This window comes from Euleptes europaea, chromosome 6, assembly GCF_029931775.1.
Source record: "Euleptes europaea isolate rEulEur1 chromosome 6, rEulEur1.hap1, whole genome shotgun sequence".
Classification (NCBI taxonomy): Eukaryota; Metazoa; Chordata; class Lepidosauria; order Squamata; family Sphaerodactylidae; genus Euleptes; species Euleptes europaea.
The window spans coordinates 1,775,779-1,793,431 of NC_079317.1; the positions used below are offsets into that span (position 1 = coordinate 1,775,779).

General features: G+C 45.9%; 2 protein-coding genes and 1 pseudogene across 2 annotated transcripts in view; 2 read left to right on the plus strand and 1 right to left on the minus strand.

The window, feature by feature from the left end:
- The window catches only part of FANCM (FA complementation group M), a 70,841-nt gene that overhangs the window by 3,187 nt on the left and 50,001 nt on the right, over nt 1–17,653 (plus strand). Inside the window, exons 2-4 of the mRNA XM_056851080.1 lie at nt 1,166–1,338; nt 4,594–4,671; nt 6,916–7,074. Of these exons, the coding sequence (XP_056707058.1) occupies nt 1,166–1,338; nt 4,594–4,671; nt 6,916–7,074 (410 nt within the window). The remainder of the gene's footprint in view (nt 1–1,165; nt 1,339–4,593; nt 4,672–6,915; nt 7,075–17,653) is intronic.
- On the plus strand, nt 2,327–2,979 carry LOC130479298 (dnaJ homolog subfamily C member 30, mitochondrial-like; annotated as a pseudogene).
- LOC130479299 (heme-binding protein 1-like) lies at nt 11,399–15,273 on the minus strand. Its single transcript, XM_056851680.1, has 4 exons — nt 15,182–15,273; nt 14,303–14,444; nt 13,212–13,395; nt 11,399–11,570 (listed from the first exon to the last, which is right to left on the minus strand). The coding sequence occupies exons 1-4, from the start codon at nt 15,269–15,271 to the stop codon at nt 11,399–11,401; spliced, it is 588 nt and encodes a 195-aa protein (XP_056707658.1). The 5' UTR covers nt 15,272–15,273.

Consider the following 17,653-nt stretch of genomic DNA (forward strand, 5'->3'; position numbering starts at 1 on the left):
ATACCCAGAAAGGACCTGTCCTTGCTCTTCTGGCCCTTTTGATTCATTAGCTCATGCCCTCTTGGAATGCCGCTTTTATGAGGAACTTCGATCACGTTATATCTCTCCCCTTTTAACATATAAATCTAATATTGTCGAAGGCTTTCACGGTCAGAGTTCATTGGTTCTTGTAGGTTATCCGGGCTGTGTAACCGTGGTCTTGGAATTTTCTTTCCTGACGTTTCGCCAGCAACTGTGGCAGGCATCTTCAGAGTAGTAACACTGAAGGACAGTGTCTCTCAGTGTCAAGGGTGTAGGAAGAGTAATATATATTCAGAAAGGGGTTGGGTTTGAGCTGAGTATTGTCCTGCAAAAGTATTGTCCTGTAAGTATCAAGACAACATTCAACAATAGCCATACAGATTAGCTTTGGATTACACACATTAACAGATCACTTCAGGATACTATGGTTCCATATTAACATACCATACCCTCATTAGCACATTATCTTGATACTTACAGGACAATACTTTTGCAGGACAATACTCAGCTCAAACCCATCCCCTTTCTGAATATATATTACTCTTCCTACACCCTTGACACTGAGAGACACTGTCCTTCAGTGTTACTACTCTGAAGATGCCTGCCACAGTTGCTGGCGAAACGTCAGGAAAGAAAATTCCAAGACCACGGTTACACAGCCCGGATAACCTACAAGAACCAATATAAATCTAATGCTTATGTGTCTGACGTAATGCCTTTTTATTGAGTAACAGGGATCCCAAGGCTACATTGTCAGTGGCAAGATTTGTTTCCATCCTTATATCCCTGAAGCATTATACACTGCTCAAGATCAATGGATCAAGGAGCTTCTAAGGGAGAAAGTAAAGGATATAAATTATATCCGCGGTGTCTTAGGCTGTAGTTAAATCAAGTGCCCTGTGTTGGAACTTGAAGCCACTGATGGTTGCTGGATCTACCTCCAATATCTGTGCCTTTCTACCCTTAAATGGATAATGAAAGTCATAAGTATCTGACCTGTCATCTTCTGCTGTCTATCCCAGGGCCCTTTTTATCTAGGAAACAAGGTTTGGCTAGAAAGGGAGGGACAGATCAGTGTTTAATGCAATAATTTCACCTAAGCAGATGTTTTTGGAGGCTGCACTGATGTTTGCTTTTGTTCCAGGGGGTACCCAAGTTGCGGATCGGAAAGAGATCTGGCAGAGCAAGAGGGTCTTCTTTCTTACTCCTCAAATAATGATTAACGATCTTTCCCGCGGGTTGTGTCCTGCAGCAGGAGTCAAGTGTCTGGTTATTGACGAGGCCCACAAAGCACTTGGAAATCATGCCTATTGTCAGGTACTACAAACTGTGCAGAATTTATGCTCTGTTTCTGTATTGTTGAAGAGATCTTTTTTTTTTTTTTACTCTTGAATTCTTTATTTCTTTAAATTATGGGTTTCCCCCCCAAAAAAAATCTGTGATACGTTTGAAGCAAAGTGTCCCGGAGGCATTTTGGGCATATGTTGCTGTGTGTTACATAAGAACATAAGAAAAGCCCTGCTGGATCAGGCCAAGGCCCATCAAGTCCCGCAGTCTATTCACACAGTGGCCAACCAGATGCCTCCAGGAAGCCCACAAACAAGACGACTGCAGCAGCATTGTCCTGCTTGTGTTCCACAGCACCTAATATAATAGGCATTCCAAGTTGGCAGCCATCGCCACATTCTGGGGCAGGGAGTTCCACAATTTAACTATGTGTTGATTTCAGCCTGGCCCGTGCTTCAGTAAATGGCTGTTTTGGAGTGCCACCTCCACCCCCGGGCAAGCTGCTCTTGAGCACACTAACAGGCCCTCACCTAGCCTTGCAGGTGTTTACATGAAAGTTGTGGTGCGGAGGCTATGATAAGCAGCAAAGCCTAACAAATTTTGGACTATCTGGAATCAGTGAAGTGGGTCTACTTCAGTTACACCAACAACACACTGGATTTGCTTGTTGAACCCCTTCTGGGTCTCATCTGACTTCAGCCCTATAATCATTTTTCTAGAATAAGAAAAAACACAAGAGAAACATGTTAGAAACATGTTGTGTACCACCAGATGGGTTTGTGAGTCTCATGAACACAAGGTGGAAAGCTGGTTGATATGGAACTTAAAAGTAATACATGAAGTTGGCTGTGTTTTACAAGAATGCATTTGGGAAACTTCCATGAACAACGTCTATTCTTGAACGGGGTCAGGATCAACCTATTTTCCTGATGCTTCTTACTGCCTCCTTCAAGGGCCTTGGAGAGCCCACAGTTCAATGGGCAGCGGGGGGCCATTGAAGGGGCCGCCGGGGCTGCCCATGGCCATGGCCCGAGGGGGCCTGGTGGCTCCTCCCTTCCCCAGGGCCCTCTGGAGCTTAGCCCTCCGCGGGCTTTCTGGAGGTGGCCAGAGTGGCTCGGACGTGGCCGGAGACCGGCATGGCTCCCCCTCGGGCCTGTAGGAGCTGCTGGGGGTTCCAGCGACTGCCACACAGACCCAGATCAAGACGGCCTACTACAAGCAGTCCTTCCTTTACCCCCCAGACCACAACTCCGGCAGCGAGGAGGCGGCCAAGCTCTTCACCCGCATCAACGAGGCCTACCTGGTGCTGAGCAGCGTGGCCCTCCGGAAGAAGTACGACCGCGGCATCCTCAGCCGCCAGGATGTCTGCACGGCCGGCAAGCTCTCGGGCAAGGAGGCCCCTTCAAGCCCGCCTCCGAGGAGGACCCAGAGCTTCACGGCGACCTCAACCCCCCGGCACCATCCCAACAAGCCCATCTTCGACAAGTTCTACCGGGAGCACTACGGCGACCAGCTGGAGCAGGAGTGTCTCATCCGTGAGAGGCGGCAGGAGAAGGATCAGTGAAGAAGCGCAAGGAGAAGGATCAGTGGTGGAACCCGGACAGTCTGAAGGAGATGGTGGCTATTCTGGTCTTCATTTGTGCTGTGGCCTTTCTCTTGGGCTCCAAATGAGTGAGGGGCAAAAGAAATGGCTTGCTGGACAGCTGCTGGTGTGCCCATCACGGAAGAAGACAAACTTTCTGAGGATCAGACAATGCCACCCTGGGACTGAAAAAAAAGAGCACCTTCTTCTGGCCCAAAGTGTTTGCAGGGGCCATTGCAGAAAATGTCTCTTTGAGGGGCCTGTGCAGTATCCAGGACTGTGACTGTGACTGTGGCCACAGGTCACTCACAGGACAAACCACAGCTATTTCAAAATGATTTTGACTGTTGCTGGCAGTCCCGAATGTGGCAGAAAACGAGTCTCTAAACACTGGTTGTGGTTTTTAAAACAGGTATTTCACTTTGCCTGTGAAGCGGATGATCGTTGGTTTGGTTTTGTCAATCACCTATTGTGTCTGGATCAAGTGCTTGGGTGCCTTTAATCTCCCACATCTAATTGCATTTTGACGAGGCATTAATTGTATTTTAAGTGTCAAAACTGAGCATGGTGCTTTGGATACCAGGTGTCATCTCTGTAGCTTTCAGGGGGAGGGGTAGAGCATCTGCTTGGCATGCAGAACATCCCAGGTTCAATCCCCGGCATCTCCAGTTAAAGGAACCAGGCAAGTAGGTGATGGGAAAGACCTCTGCCTGAGACCCTGGAAAGCTGCTGCCGGTCTGAGTAGACAATACTGACCTTGACAGACCAAGGGTCTGATTCAGTATAAGGCAGCTTCATGTGTTCATGAAGTTCACAATTATTCCCTTTCCTGTGCTCCAGTGAGCTCAGGAGGGTGCACGTGATCCCTCTCATTTGATCCTTACAGTATCCCTGTAATGGAGGTTAGGTTGAGAGTTGGTTCCTGATCCGAGGTCACCTAGTAAGCTCTATGGCCAAGTGTCAATATGGCACCAACTCTACCCAGGTTAAGTCCAGCATTCAAATCACTTTCCTGAACAAAGTACCAGCTTCAGACCTTGGTATCTTCTGCTGGAATGACGTTGGGTAGCAGGGCTGATGGAAAGCTCTTTCAGATTCTGGGGAGTTTATGCAGGAACTGATAATACTGGGCTACACAAATGAATGTAGTCGGCAGCTTCATACTTTTCAAGGACTTTTTATTTTCATTTTTACATGTGCCTATCGTTGTTCATAGTTTGTCAACCCGTGTATTCTTATTCATGTTTCACTCAGCTTTTATTGGGTTCCTGAATGATCTATTAAATCAAGATTAAAACATTAGGAAGAATTTTCTAACAGTTAGAGCATTTCATCAGTGGAACAATCTTCCTCTGGAGGTGGTGAACTCTCCTTCCCTGGAAGTTTTTAAGTGGAGGCTAGATGGCCATCTGTCAGTGCTGATTCTATGACCTTAAGCAGATGATGAGAAGGAGGGTATCTTGGCCATCTTCTGGGCACAGAGTAGGGGCCACTGGGGGGGGGGTAGTTGTGAATTTCCTGCATTGTGCAGGGGGTTGGACTAGATGACCCTGGTGGTCCCTTCCAACTCTATGATTCTAAGATTTGTGCTGCTTGTATATTTGTGCAGTCAATGCCTTGCTGATTTATGCCGTGCAATAGAACTTCGGAGGAAAAAATACAACCACACTTAGTTATGAAACACATATTTTTTTTCCTTTTAGGTTGTGAAGGAATTATGCAAATATACCCAACAGTTCCGCATTCTGGCTCTAAGTGCCACTCCTGGCAGTGACACCAAGGTAAGCTGAGCTCCGTTAACGCAGAGAACCCCTTTGCTGAAGGGGCTGCTCTTGTTATTTGTCTGAGTTGTGTAGCTGTCGTTTCCCCCATATTGTTTGTTTCATTTGGTTTTCGTCTGTGAGCTCCCCACAGCCAACAAGGGGATATTTCAGTAGGTTCTGCTTTTGCCTTCTCCTCATTTGCGTTGCAGCCAAACCTTCCTTGGGACCACTGTGGAAGGCACTCGGGCGGTGAGAAGAGTGGTGCTCTTTACGGATTTTGTATTTGGATGTCTGCAAGAAAGCAGACGTCACAGGTTTTTTTTTAATAAATGTTAATATTAAGCAGTCTCTTAACAGTTATTCTCAACCAGTGGTTCCCAAAATGGGCAGTACCACCCCCTGAGGGCAGTGGGATTACCTAGTAGGGCACTAAGAGGCAAGAAGGCAGCAGGGGGGCGCCAGACCTGGGCCCCTTCATCTGTGTTGTTCACTAATTTACAATAGGTCGAGCTATGGCACCATGCTGGCAAATTTGGTGGAAACTATCACAATTTTTTTCCAGACTTTGAAGAGCTGGTACCAGTGGATCAAGTTCATCAGTTTTGTGGAATAAATTTCAACTAAAAAGTTTTAATTTGATTTTGAATAGATGTGCAATTAATTGTTACTGTTTTGAAATTTTATTGTTATTATCTCCTTTAGTTAGTCATGCAAACCCCTATTTTGAATAATGCTTTGTATAGCATAGGGTAGGGGGCGCTGGGGGTTGAGTTTGTGGGACCAAGGGGGCAGTGGCCCGAAACGTTTGGGAACCACTGGTCTAAACATACACACTACAAGTTGAAGACCAGCAGCATTAGTAAAATACAACAAGCCACGGTATTTTTGAGAAAAGGTCTCTCCCTGTGCGTGGACTTTGGTCATCAGACAGCCATCTGTTGACTATCCCACCACTTAGGGTGGCCCATTAAGCACTGACCAGAGCCAGGGCCTTTCCTGTCGTGGCTCCTGCTCCGTGGAAGGGGCTCCCTGAAGAGGTACGGGGGGCCCCCCTCCTTGCAGGTCTTCAGGAGGCGCTGCATGTACTGCCTGTTTGCCAGGGCTTTTGAGGGTGTTTGAATGGCAGGCATCTTTTTTTGGGGGGGAGAGGGGAAATTTGGGGTTGGCTATTTAAATTTTTGGTTTTAGCTGGGGATGTTTTTAACTACTATTATAAGCTGCCTTGAACCATGAAGAAAGGTGGGGGTATAAATGTTTCGATAAATTAAATTAACAAGAAATGGCAGCATCGTTTTTATGTAGTGCCTCCGTGATAGTGACAGGTATAGCCTAGGTTGGCCTTATCTCGTCAGATCTCAGAAGCTAAGCAGGGTCGTACCTGGTTAGTATTTGGATGGGAGACCACCCAAGAAGTCCAGGGTTGCTACACAGAGGCAGGCCATGGTAAACCTCCTCTGAATGTCTTTTGCCCTGACCTGGATGGCCCAGGCTAGCTTGATCTTGGCAGATCTTGTAAACTAAGCAAGGTCGACCCTGGTTAGTACTTGGATGGGAGACCACCAAGGAAGTCCAGGGTCGCTGCACAGAGGCAGGCAATGGCAAACCACCTCTGTGTGTCTCTTGCTTTGACTTGAATGGTGCTGGCTAGCCTGATCTCATCAAATCTCGGAAGCTGAGCAGGGTCAGCCCTGGATGGGAGTCCACCAGGGAAGTCCAATGTTGCCGCACAGAGGCAGGTGATGGCAAACCACCTCTGAACAGCTCTTGTCTTGAAAAGCCCATGGGGTCGCCATGGCAGCTGTGACTTGATTGGGAAGGGGGGGAGTGTTTCTGGAGAGGGTGCTCCACAGCTGAGCAGAATGGATTCATGGGATCCAACGCAGAATGCAGTGAAGCAATCAAAATGCTATTCAAACACTGGGGGTTATTGTAGTTTCAAAGGTGTCTGATTTTAGTGTGCTAGGATGACCTTTGCCCTGACCTGGATGGCCCAGGCTAGCTTGATCTCTTCAGATCTCAGAAGCTAAGCAGTGTCAGCCCTGGTTAGTATTTGGATGGGAGACCACCAAGGAATGCCAGGGTTGCTGTGCAGAGGCAGGCAATGGCAAACCACCTCTGTTAGTCTCTTGCCATGAAAACCCCAAAAAGGGGTCGCCATAAGTCGGCTGCGACTTGACGGCACTTTACACGCACACACACACACGGGATGACCTTTAAAAAAAAGTGCAAGTAGTTGGTGACAACCTTGTCGTGTCTTCTTAGGCTGTGCAGCAAGTAATTTCCAACCTGTTGATTTCACACATCGAACTCTGGTCGGAAGATTCCCCTGATATTCAGCCTTATTCCTATGAACGGCTGGTTGAGAAATGTGTCGTTCCACTTGGAGAAGAACTGTCTGAAATGCGGGCTGCCTACATCCGGGTAAGTTAGCCGGCTGGCTGCCAGAGAGTGAGAACGGTGCTGGGCGGGAGCGGTATAAGAACGGCAGAAAGATCATAGGAAGGGCTGGACCTCTTGCTTTAATCCCTGTGCTTATCTTTTTTCTGGTAAAGGTTTTCTCCTTCTCCATGCTTTTGCAACCGTGATTCTTGTCTTGGGGCTTGCTTTGAATCTTGCAAAAATGTATGTTTGGAGTGAAGTGAAGTTCACCGTTTTGAAAGCAGCAAAAAAAAAAAAAAAAAAAGGTACCTTGAAGCCTGACGGATTAATTGAAACATAAAGCTGTGGGTTAGAGTGCCATTCGCCAGGTATGTTAAAGGGGTTCTCATTCCTCCTCTTACTGCTATTTGAGAATCCACTTCAGTCATTGAGAATTATTGAAGCTTGTTCTTCAATAAATTGGTCTTTGAAGCTTTCCTTGTCGCGTGGTGAGCATTCTGCATTGACGATCTGTCTGTGGGGAGGCAGTCAGGTGTCATGACAGCTGCGTGAATGGTGGTACAAAGGAGTTTGAAACTTCTGACCCATGGTGGAGGCCAGCTGCCACTTGACGCATTGGCATTTTAGGTAACAAGTGCTATGGCTAATAGCTTGGCACTGCGTGCCCTAACAGGAGGCTGCTCCTTGCAGGAGGGGCGGGGCAGACTGTTAACTTCATTATTCTCCCAAAGATGTGATTTCTATTTGAATGTCTAATGTTTAATTTCCTGTGAACTTTTTCTGTATGCCATTTTACTAACAGTTTGAAAGCAGCAATCCCTAAGCATACTTACTTGGAAGCAGGCAGTGTTAAAATTGATGGCATTTATTGGATTTTGAATGGATTAAACAATTGAAAGTTTAGGTGTCCGTGACTGATTTGGTAACAGATTTTTTTAAAAAATATTTTTTTTTAAAACAGCTGGTGGCAGCTACTGTTACAGCACCTTCTTCTTCCTCACACAAGAAGAAATTCCTCTACTAAGTTATTGCTTTCTCTGAAATGTGTGTGCAGGGTGAGAAATTGTGAACAGAGGTTAGGATTGTAATGGTCATTACAATGCAGCGCCCTGGAGGATGAAAAATGAATCTGGTTTCTAAATTTTGGGGTGGCTTCCTAGGTTCACAGAAAAGGTATCAAGGCTGCTCTGAATTCATCAAAAAGCACCTTAACTGGATTTGTTATTAACCGATTATCCTCAATAACAGTGTGTATATTTCATTGCTGGCTTCAGTATACTAAAACATGAATATTTAACATGCAGCACTCCCCTCCCTTACTACTGTCTAATAATACTTTTCTCTGACCAAAGGGTTTAATTAAAGCACTGGTTCCCAACCAGGGGTCCATGGACCCCCAGGGGTCCGCGAGAACTAAATTAAGGTCCGCGAAACAAAGTTATAAACCCATAATAAATTAATATTTTCAATTAAAAGTTCTCTATTATAAAAATATATATTCAAATATTATTCTAAGTTTAATGTTTAACTAACAGTTATGATTAAAGTTTATTTTCAAATTCTCAGAATTTTTATTTTGAACCTTGGGGTCCCTGCACCGAACAAAAAAGTCCTAGTGGTCCCTGGTCAAAAAAAGGTTGGGAACCACTGAATTAAAGAGAATAGTAAAAGACCACAGATGTGCCTTGTTCTGTGATGGGGCTTCATTGGCTGCTTAAATAGTCTCAGTTCAGGCAGTGGAGTGTTAGAGTTTGAGGAGGGAACAGACTAACAACTTGGATCACATGGCAATACAGAATCATAGAGCTGGAAGGGACCACCAGGGGCATCTAGTCCAACCCCTGCACAATGCAGGAAATTCACAACTACCTTCTCCCCCCCCCCCCTTATCCCCAGTGACTTCTACTCCATACCCAGAAGACGGGGGAAAAACCCTCCAGGAACCCTGGCCAATCTGGCCTGGATGAAAATCGTTTCCTGACTCCAAAGTGGTGATTGGCATTTCAATGGGCATGTAAGAAAGGGCCACAAGAGCCAAACACTGACACAACCCTTCCTGCCCTCCCTCTCATGATCACAGAATCAGCATTGCTGACAAATTGCCATCTAGCCTCTGCTTCAAAACCTCCAGGGAAGGAGAGCTCACCACCTCCTGAGGAAGCCTGTTCCACTGAGGAACCGCTCTGTTAGAAAGTTCTTCCTAATTTCTAGACGGAAACTCTTTTGATTTAATTTCAACCCGTTGGTTCTGTTCCAATCTTCTGGGGCAACAGAAAACAACTCGGCACCCTCTTCTCTATGACAGCCCTTCAAGTACTTGAAGATGGTTATCATATCCCCTCTCAGCCTTCTCCTCTTCAGGCTAAAAATGCCCAGCTCCTGCAACCTTTCCTCATAGGACTTGGCCTCCAGACCCCTCACCATCTTCGTTGCCCTCCTCTGGACACGTTCCAGCTTGTCTACATACCTTCAGGGAGTTTGCCATTCCTCCTGATCATTCTGTTTGTGTGCATTCCCTTAAATTTATTCATCAGTATGGCAATAACAATAAGCCTCTTAGCAAAAGGGCTCAAAGAATGGTGCCCTAATAGACTTCAGGTAGCCCAGGGCTGGATTATTTTAATCATTTTGTTCAGAGCAGAAATTCAAAGAACAGTTATCATGCAATACTTAAGGGGCTATACCTCTTCGTTACCAAGCAGAACTTGATAACTTTTCTAGGTTTTGGGCAGGTTGTTTAAGGAGTGATCCTGGAACCACACTTTGCCCTCAGATTTTATGGGATGGGAGGGGATCTGGGAAGGCAAAGCATTGCTGTGTATGTTTACAATAGGATACATGCTCAGGGGCTATGGGCAGTTTGGTACTTTAGAACCATGTACATAGGATAGTCATTTGGAAACCCATTTTATTTTAAACGTTTACATCTTGCTTTTCAACCAGAAAACTAATTCTCTGGATGGTTTGCAATAAACCGTTAAACATAAAAATACAGGGCAATCATGTACATACTAAAACAGAAATATAATCGGAGCACAGGAACACACGAAATTAAGTAGCTGAAACATTAACATGAAAAGCAGTAAACGGTGATCAAGGCTGAAATAAATAGGCAGCAACAGATACAAGTTAAGAAGAAGAAGAGTTGGTTTTTATATGCCGACTTTCTCTACCTTTTAAGGAGAATCAAACCGTCATACAATCTCCTTCCCTCCCTCTCCCCACACAAGCACCTTGTGAGGTAGGTGGGGCTGAGAGAGTTTGGAGAGAACTGTGACTGGCACAAGGTCACCCAGCTGGCTTCATGCGGAGGAGTGGGGAATCGAACCCGGTTCTCCAGATTAGAGTCCACCACTCTTAACCACTGCACCACTACACTAGTACTGACATCAGAAGTAGGGAAAGAAACACTGCCTAAAGCAGTGGTCCCCATCCTTTTTGAGTCAGAGGTTACTTTTGGAATTTGACGCAGGGTGGTGGGTGCAGCCACAAAATGGCTGCCAAAAGAGGTGGAGCCAACTGCAAAAGGACAGGGAATAAGGTTATGCTTAACTCTTAACAGTAACGCTTCAATATTTCAGGCATAAGCTCTGTTTAACAGGATGTTTTTAAAATGAGCATATTACTTTAAAATATATTCTTGCATACAATCATTTGTGCATATCTTTGACCACATGGTGAAGATCTGTGTGCTGTAGTGGTAGCTGCTGCCAAAGCAAACTTTTTTAAAAATCTGCACAGCCCATCAGATCTATACTGGCTACTCAGAAGACCCGTCTGGCTTCACCCACTTTCTAAAAACCACTTGGCAGGCACCAGGGAAGATATCCGTAAATGTCATAGTGCCTGTGGGCACCACGTTGCAGGACCCCTGTCCAAAAGGCTGGGAGAAAGACTTTCACATGGTGCTGAAAAGTCAACAGATTGGGTCTTTCCCAGCGCCTGCTCTCAGAGATCTTTGGAGTTGAGCTGGGGGCCCGTCTGCATGCACGGTAGATGCTCTACTACTGACCCACATCTCCTCCCCCCTTCTGGTGTGCCCCCTTTTTTGCTTTGTCTCAACGTGGAGAAAAGTGCTGGGAATCTTAAAACAGCCGTACAGAACTTTGTCAGCTACTTGAAGAAATTATTTTTGTTAGCTGGTGATAAATAACTCAAGGTTTTCTTCTTATGGCTGAGGGATGGAGCTGCCTGGGCAACGTAAAAGTTGTAGGATGTGACATTCATGCATTCTTAGGTCACTTGCTTTTAAGGTCCGTGTCTGTGTAAGGGCTCGATCCTTCCAGCAGGCCTATTATGATTTCAGTCGCACATCTTCCGTGTGCCGGTAGTCGACTCAGCCACTTAACGGCTCACACGCAGCCAGCTATGGTCTCTCGAGGAACCATATTTCATTCTGTCGAATAGCAGCGGTGGGATTGGTGTATCCTGCAATTATAAAAGTGTCCTGCAAGCACAGCTCAGGACTTTCCAGAAGTTCCGCCAGCAGATTTATTTCTCGTGCAATTGAGTCTTCGTTTGTGACTCCTCTGAAGCCCCTGCCGACATATCTTGCTTTAGACTTACAGCATCCAAAGAGTCAGTGTTAAGACAAACAGCTTTATTTCAGTAACTGCAATAATAGTGCCATCCTAAGAACAGCGGCACCCTTCTAAGCCCAATTGACATCAATGGACTTAGCATGCCATACCTCTGCTTAGGACCGTGTTGTAAGAAAGACATCCCCATTTAACAGAAGGGCAGTTGAAATTAGGGGGAGAAACTAATTTTGGTAGATCTCTCCAGGGCCAAGCAGTATCTAAAATTAATGTGAGTTGCTATAAACTGTGATAATAGTTGGCCACCTCATTTAAGGGACAATCTTGCAGCAAAATATATACAGATTTTTTATCAGTACATAAAGTTTTATTGGTAGAAACTTTGCATCCAAGAAATGGAAATTGTTTGAGGTCCTCTGCAGTGACAATTGAGATCTCGCTAAACATCGGCCACATTTCAAGTCTAATTCTGAAGCCATAAGAGAATTTAATGCTTCATTGTTAGATGTTTGGGCACCCAACAAAAGTGAACATGAAAAATCAGGTACAGGCACACCTCGTTTTATTGGGCTTTGCTTCAGTGTGGCTCGCAGATATTGCGTTTTCAAGCACGTCTATCAGCGCCATTTTTCCAACAGCACGTGCTCACTTCATGTCTCTGTGTCACATTTTGGTAATTCTCACAATATTTCAAACTTTTTCATTATTACTACAGTACATTTTGTTAGACATGTTATTGTACACTTAATAGACTACAGTATAAACATAACTTTTATATGATGCACTGGGAAACCAAAAATATTGCTTTATTGCGATATTTGCTTTATTGCAGTGGTCTGGAACCAAACCCGCAGTATCTCCGGGGCACGCTTGTATTTAGATGGAAGGTTATCTTTTGAATTCCCCAATACTCTGTATATGTCGGAGGGGAGTAGTATTTACAGCAGGGGTCCCTAACTTTTTTGAGCCTGTGGGCTTTTTTGACCCTTGACTCCTGACATTGTGCAGGGCACAGTCACAGAGTGGCTACCCCAGCTTACCTTCAGTCACACAGCGAAGACCCTCACGCTGTGGTGGCAGCTGCTGCCAAAGTAGCGTTGTTGTTTTTTAATCTGAAAAGCCAATCAGAGGCCTTGCTGGGCAAAAGCCCCACCTGGACCACTCTTTTAAAAAACACTAGGCTGGCACCATGTTCATGGAGGAGAGGGGCTATTCATGGCTACTAGTAAAAATGGATACTGGTCAAGATTCATGCCTATTCTCTCCAGAATCAGAAGAGCAGGCTTGTTATATGAGGTGCTGTGAAACACAGGCAGGGGTAATGCTGCTGCAGTCGTCTTGTTTGTGGGCTTCCTAGAGGCACCTGGTTGGCCACTGTGTAAACAGACTGCTGGACTTGATGGACCTTGGTCTGATCCAGCAGGGCTTTTCTTATGTTCTCTCCAGGATCAGAGGAGCATGCCTATTCTATGAGGTGCTGTGGAACACAGGCAGGATAATGCTGCTGCAGTTTGTGGCCTTCCTAGGGGCACCTGGTTGGCCACTGTGTGAACGGATGGCTGGACTTGATGGACTTGGGTCTGATCCAGCAGGGCCTTTCTTATGCTCTTATGAGACCTCTGACCAGGGCCACTTTCTTACCTGGCATAAACCATGGCTGGAGGCCACTCTTCAATGACAATGTCGGGGTCATTGGGATCTGGTGGCTGATCCTGCAGTCCACCAGGGAGGTAGTAGGCTACCGTCACGAATCTTGTGATGTCTGATGCAGATCTACCGATGTGAATTATGGTCACAATAGGAACAGTCATCCCCAAATACAGCCCTAAGAAAAATATGCTGCCGTTAGTGATTTCCTGATGTTGTGGATTAGCTAGCTGTGCTGTTAGTAACCTACTTTTAACACGACGGGTAGCCGTGTTAGTCTGCCTGTATGAACTGAAAAGAGCAAGAGTCCAGTACAAAATTTCTGGCAGCGTATGAGCTTCCGTGAGTCACAGCTGGGACTCATGGAAGCTCATACCATGCCAGAAATTTTGTTAGTCTTTAAGGTGCTACTGGACTCTTGCTCTTTTCTACTGCTGCTTTCAACAGTATTTTGCAGGCTTGCTAAACTTATTTGTTCTATCTTCAGGAATCAGTTAATGCGAAGCGGGTACTGATCAGCCCCACCTACCTCCCAGGGTGACTGCTGTGGGGAGGGGAGGGGAAAGGAAGGTGATTGTAAGCCGGTTTGATTCTCCCTTAAGTGGTAGATAAAGTCGGCACAGAAAAACCAAATCTTCTAAAAATCTAGCATTTTGAAACACTTCTCCAGCGGCATGGGGAACATCATCTGTTCCTTGCTCCTCTGAGATCTCTGGAGGAGGGGGACACTAAATTGAAGCAGGAGTGCTGGAGTTTAGGGTTACTTCCAGTATTTTATTTTAGAAAAAGGTATCTTTAGAACTGATGGGTATATCTTCTTCAGTAACAGTAATGAATGTGCAGTGGGGAGGGGCCGTGGCTCGGAGGTAGAGAATCTGATTGGCATGCAGAAGATCCCAGGTTCAATCCCCGGCATCTCCAGTTGAAGGGATTAGGCAAGGAGGTGATGTGAAGGACCTCTGCCTGAGACCCTGGAGAGCTGCTGCCGGTCTGAGTAGACAATACTGACTCTGATGGACTGAGGGTCTGATTCAGTGTAAGGCAGCTTCATGTGTTCAATAATGGATGACAAACAAGGCTGTTACCTGAAGAATTCTGCTCACAAATGTATCTCATAATCTTCATGAATCCGAGGCAGACGCTCTGCTCATACTGGTCCTCTTGCACTTTGACACAAGCCCACTTGCCCTTTTCGTAATGCCGTTTCTCATAAAGCACTTTGCCAAACTGCAATTTTTTTAAAAGCTTTAAGATTAATATGGCTAGGCTGTATTTAATAACCATGCATAGAATCATAGAGTTGGAAGGGACCACCACGGTCTGCACAGTGCAGGAAATTCACAACTACCTCCCCTCCACAACCCCAGAGACCTCTGCTCCAGGCCCAGAAGATGGCCAAGATGCCCTCCCTCTCATGATCTGCCTAAGGTCACAGAATCAGCATTGCTGACAGATGGCCATCTAACCTCTACTTAAAAAGCTCCAGGGCAGGAGCGCTCACCACCTCCCAAGGAAGCCTGTTTACTGAGGAACCGGCGCTCTGTTAGAAAATTCTTCCTAATGTCTAGACAGAAACTCTTCTGACTTAATTTCAACCTGTTGGTTCTTGTCCGACCTTCTGGGGCAACAGAAAACAACTCGGCTCTCTGACAGCCCTTCAAGTACTTGTAGATAGTTATCATATCATATTCAAGCAACTGTCATCTATAAATACTCTTTTAAAAAATTACCTTCGTATTTCTTAGGATGAATCACCTGGGAAGAGGGAAAAGGTTAATGCCTATCTAAAGGACATTGTTCTAGTAGATGAATACAAAATCAGCAGAAACTTGGGGCAAAAATGTCCTTCGCTGGTGCCATTCCTGGTGAGCTCCTAGTAGCAGCTGCCTCTTTTCTCTCCGCTGCTACTCATTTTGTTTGTTTGAAAATTATTGTCTTGAAGTGCAGTTGAAGGAAGAAATTACCTTTTCTTTACGGTTTATCACAGTAAACGGGATGCTTTCTCTCTCCTGAGAGTGGTTATTTCTGGTCAGCTGCCGGATGGGCTGTGCCATATCTGTAAGGCGATTATGAAACAGTTAAAATATCATAGGGATAAACGCAACTGGTTTGCCTAAGGGATAAACTGCCCTGACTTCTCAGGGTAATGACAAACAGGGCCCCCCTCCCTCCCCGTCCAATAAAAGTTGATTGAAATGCCATTTAAGGCAATGACGCTTAGGTGACCGGGAGACACCCCCAGGCATGCTGAGGGTGGCTGGCTGCTCAGTCAGAAATGGGGAAGAATGGTAGAAGTGTTTTTTTGTTTTGTTTTATATGGTCAAGTTATTAGCGACCTTGGTTCTTGTAGGTTATCCGGGCTGTGTGACCGTGGTCTTGGTATTTCTCAAGGAAGAAATTAATCATCTAAATCACGCACTGCTAGCAAACGGCTATTCCAAGAATGAAATCAGAAGGGCCATTAAACCAAACAAAAATCAGAAAACTCAGGCAAAACAGTCTCCCATAGGAAAGGTATTCTTGCCATTTATTAAAGGAGTCACTGATAGGATGGAGAAACTTTTGAAAAAACATAACCTACAAACAGTGTTTAAACCCACCAAGAAAATACAACAGATGCTACGATCAGCAAAAGACAAAAGAAACCCCCTCACCTCTGCAGGAGTATACCGTATACCTTGCAGTTGCGGACAAGTTTACATCGGGACCACAAAACGCAGCATACAAACAAGGATAAAAGAACATGAAAGATACTGCAGACTTGGCCAACCTGAGAAATCAGCAGTGGCTGAACATGGACTGACCCAAACAGGACACAGGGTCATATTCCAAGACACTGAAAGACGGGACAATTCTACCAACTATTTTGTCAGATTGCACAGAGAAGCCATTGAAATTCATAAACATCAGCACAACTTTAACAGAAAAGAAGAGAGTTTAAAAATGAATAAGGCCTGGCTTCCTGTCCTGAAAACCTCCAGATTAACAAAGACTACAGTCCACGATAGCCATGCAGATTAGCTTTGGATTTCACACATTAACAGATCATTCCGGATACAATGGTTCCATATTAACATACCACACCCTCATTAGCACATTATCTTGATACTTACAGGACAATGATCAGCACATTACCTTTGATACTTTTTGCAGGACAATGATTCAGCTCAACCCAGCCCCTTTCTGACTATATATTACTCTTCCTACACACTTGACACTGAGAGACACTGTCCTTCAGCGTTACTCCTCTGAAGATGCCTGCCACAGCTGCTGGCGAAACGTCAGGAAAGAAAATACCAAGACCACGGTCACACAACCCGGATAACCTACAAGAACCTATGAACTCTGACCGTGAAAGCCTTCGACAATACTAGAGACCGGTTCTCCATTGTTAAAGCAGCAAAGTACGGCGGTTACCGCACTTTGTATTCCCAGCGATGTATTAAGAGTTTGAAAATGTTGTAAAAAACATCGCTTTAAAAGGGTTTTTGGATACCACGGCTTATAAATGGTTGGAAGACGTCTTCACAGCTAAAGGGGCCAAACAAAGTGTGAACAGTATTTTTTATAACGTTTTCAAACTCTTAATACATCACTGGGAATACAAGTCTGGTAACCCCCTACATTTTGGTTGTTTGGATGGGGGGGGGAATCTAAAATCCCCTCCCCATGGCTTCACATTTGTCAGAAATCTTACATCTCTGGTACTTTGCAACTAAATTTCTACAACTGCTACTCTCACTCGGACATTACTGGGCAGCCAGTGCTACCCTGTTGGGTGTGCCAGGAATTAGGGGGTCTGCACTGCATCTCTGGGTCTAGGCATCTCCCCCACCCCACCCCATCTCTCCCTTCAGCAGGAGGAAGGATTAGGGCCACTTTAGAGTGGTTGCTCTACCAAAGCCCGCCTTGAACACATGAAGCTGCCTTCTACTGAATCCGACCCTTGGTCCATGCAAGTCAGTCTTGTCTACTCAGACCCGGCAGCGGCTCTCCAGGGTCTCAGGCAGAGAGGTCTTTCACATCACCTACTTGCCTGGTCCCTTTAACTGGAGATGCTGGGGATGGAACCTGGGACCTTCTGCATGCCAAGCAGACGCTTTGCCACTGAGCCACGGCCCCTCTCCATGGCTCTCCGGGGTCTCAGGCAGGGGTCTTTCACATCCCCTACCTGCCTGGTCCCTGGAGATGCCGGGGATTGAGCCTGGGACCTTCTGCATGCCAAGCAGAGGCTCTACCACTGAGCCACAGCCCCTCCCCTTCTCCTGGCCACCTGTCTGTGCCCCCCTCAAGTGACTCTGTGTTAGGCGGGGGGGGGGGTCTAGCAGAGGGGGTGGCTGTCCCCCCCCCGCTCTCTGGGGAGGGGGGTCAGCCAGCATCCTCAAAGAGTTCCTGCCACCTTTTCCTTGCTTAAACCCCCCCTCCCCAGCTGTGAT

Bases quoted from the DNA above. Each gene is read 5' to 3' on its own strand.
- LOC130479299 (XM_056851680.1), bottom strand. From the start codon at position 15,271: ATGGCACAGCCCATCCGGCAGCTGACCAGAAATAACCACTCTCAGGAG. The intron at 14,445-15,181 runs GTAATTTCTTCC...AAAAAATTGCAG, and splicing joins TGATAAACCGTAAAGAAAAG to TTTGGCAAAGTGCTTTATGA. The intron at 11,571-13,211 runs GTAAGAAAGTGG...ATATGTCGGCAG, and splicing joins CCAGCCATGGTTTATGCCAG to GGGCTTCAGAGGAGTCACAA.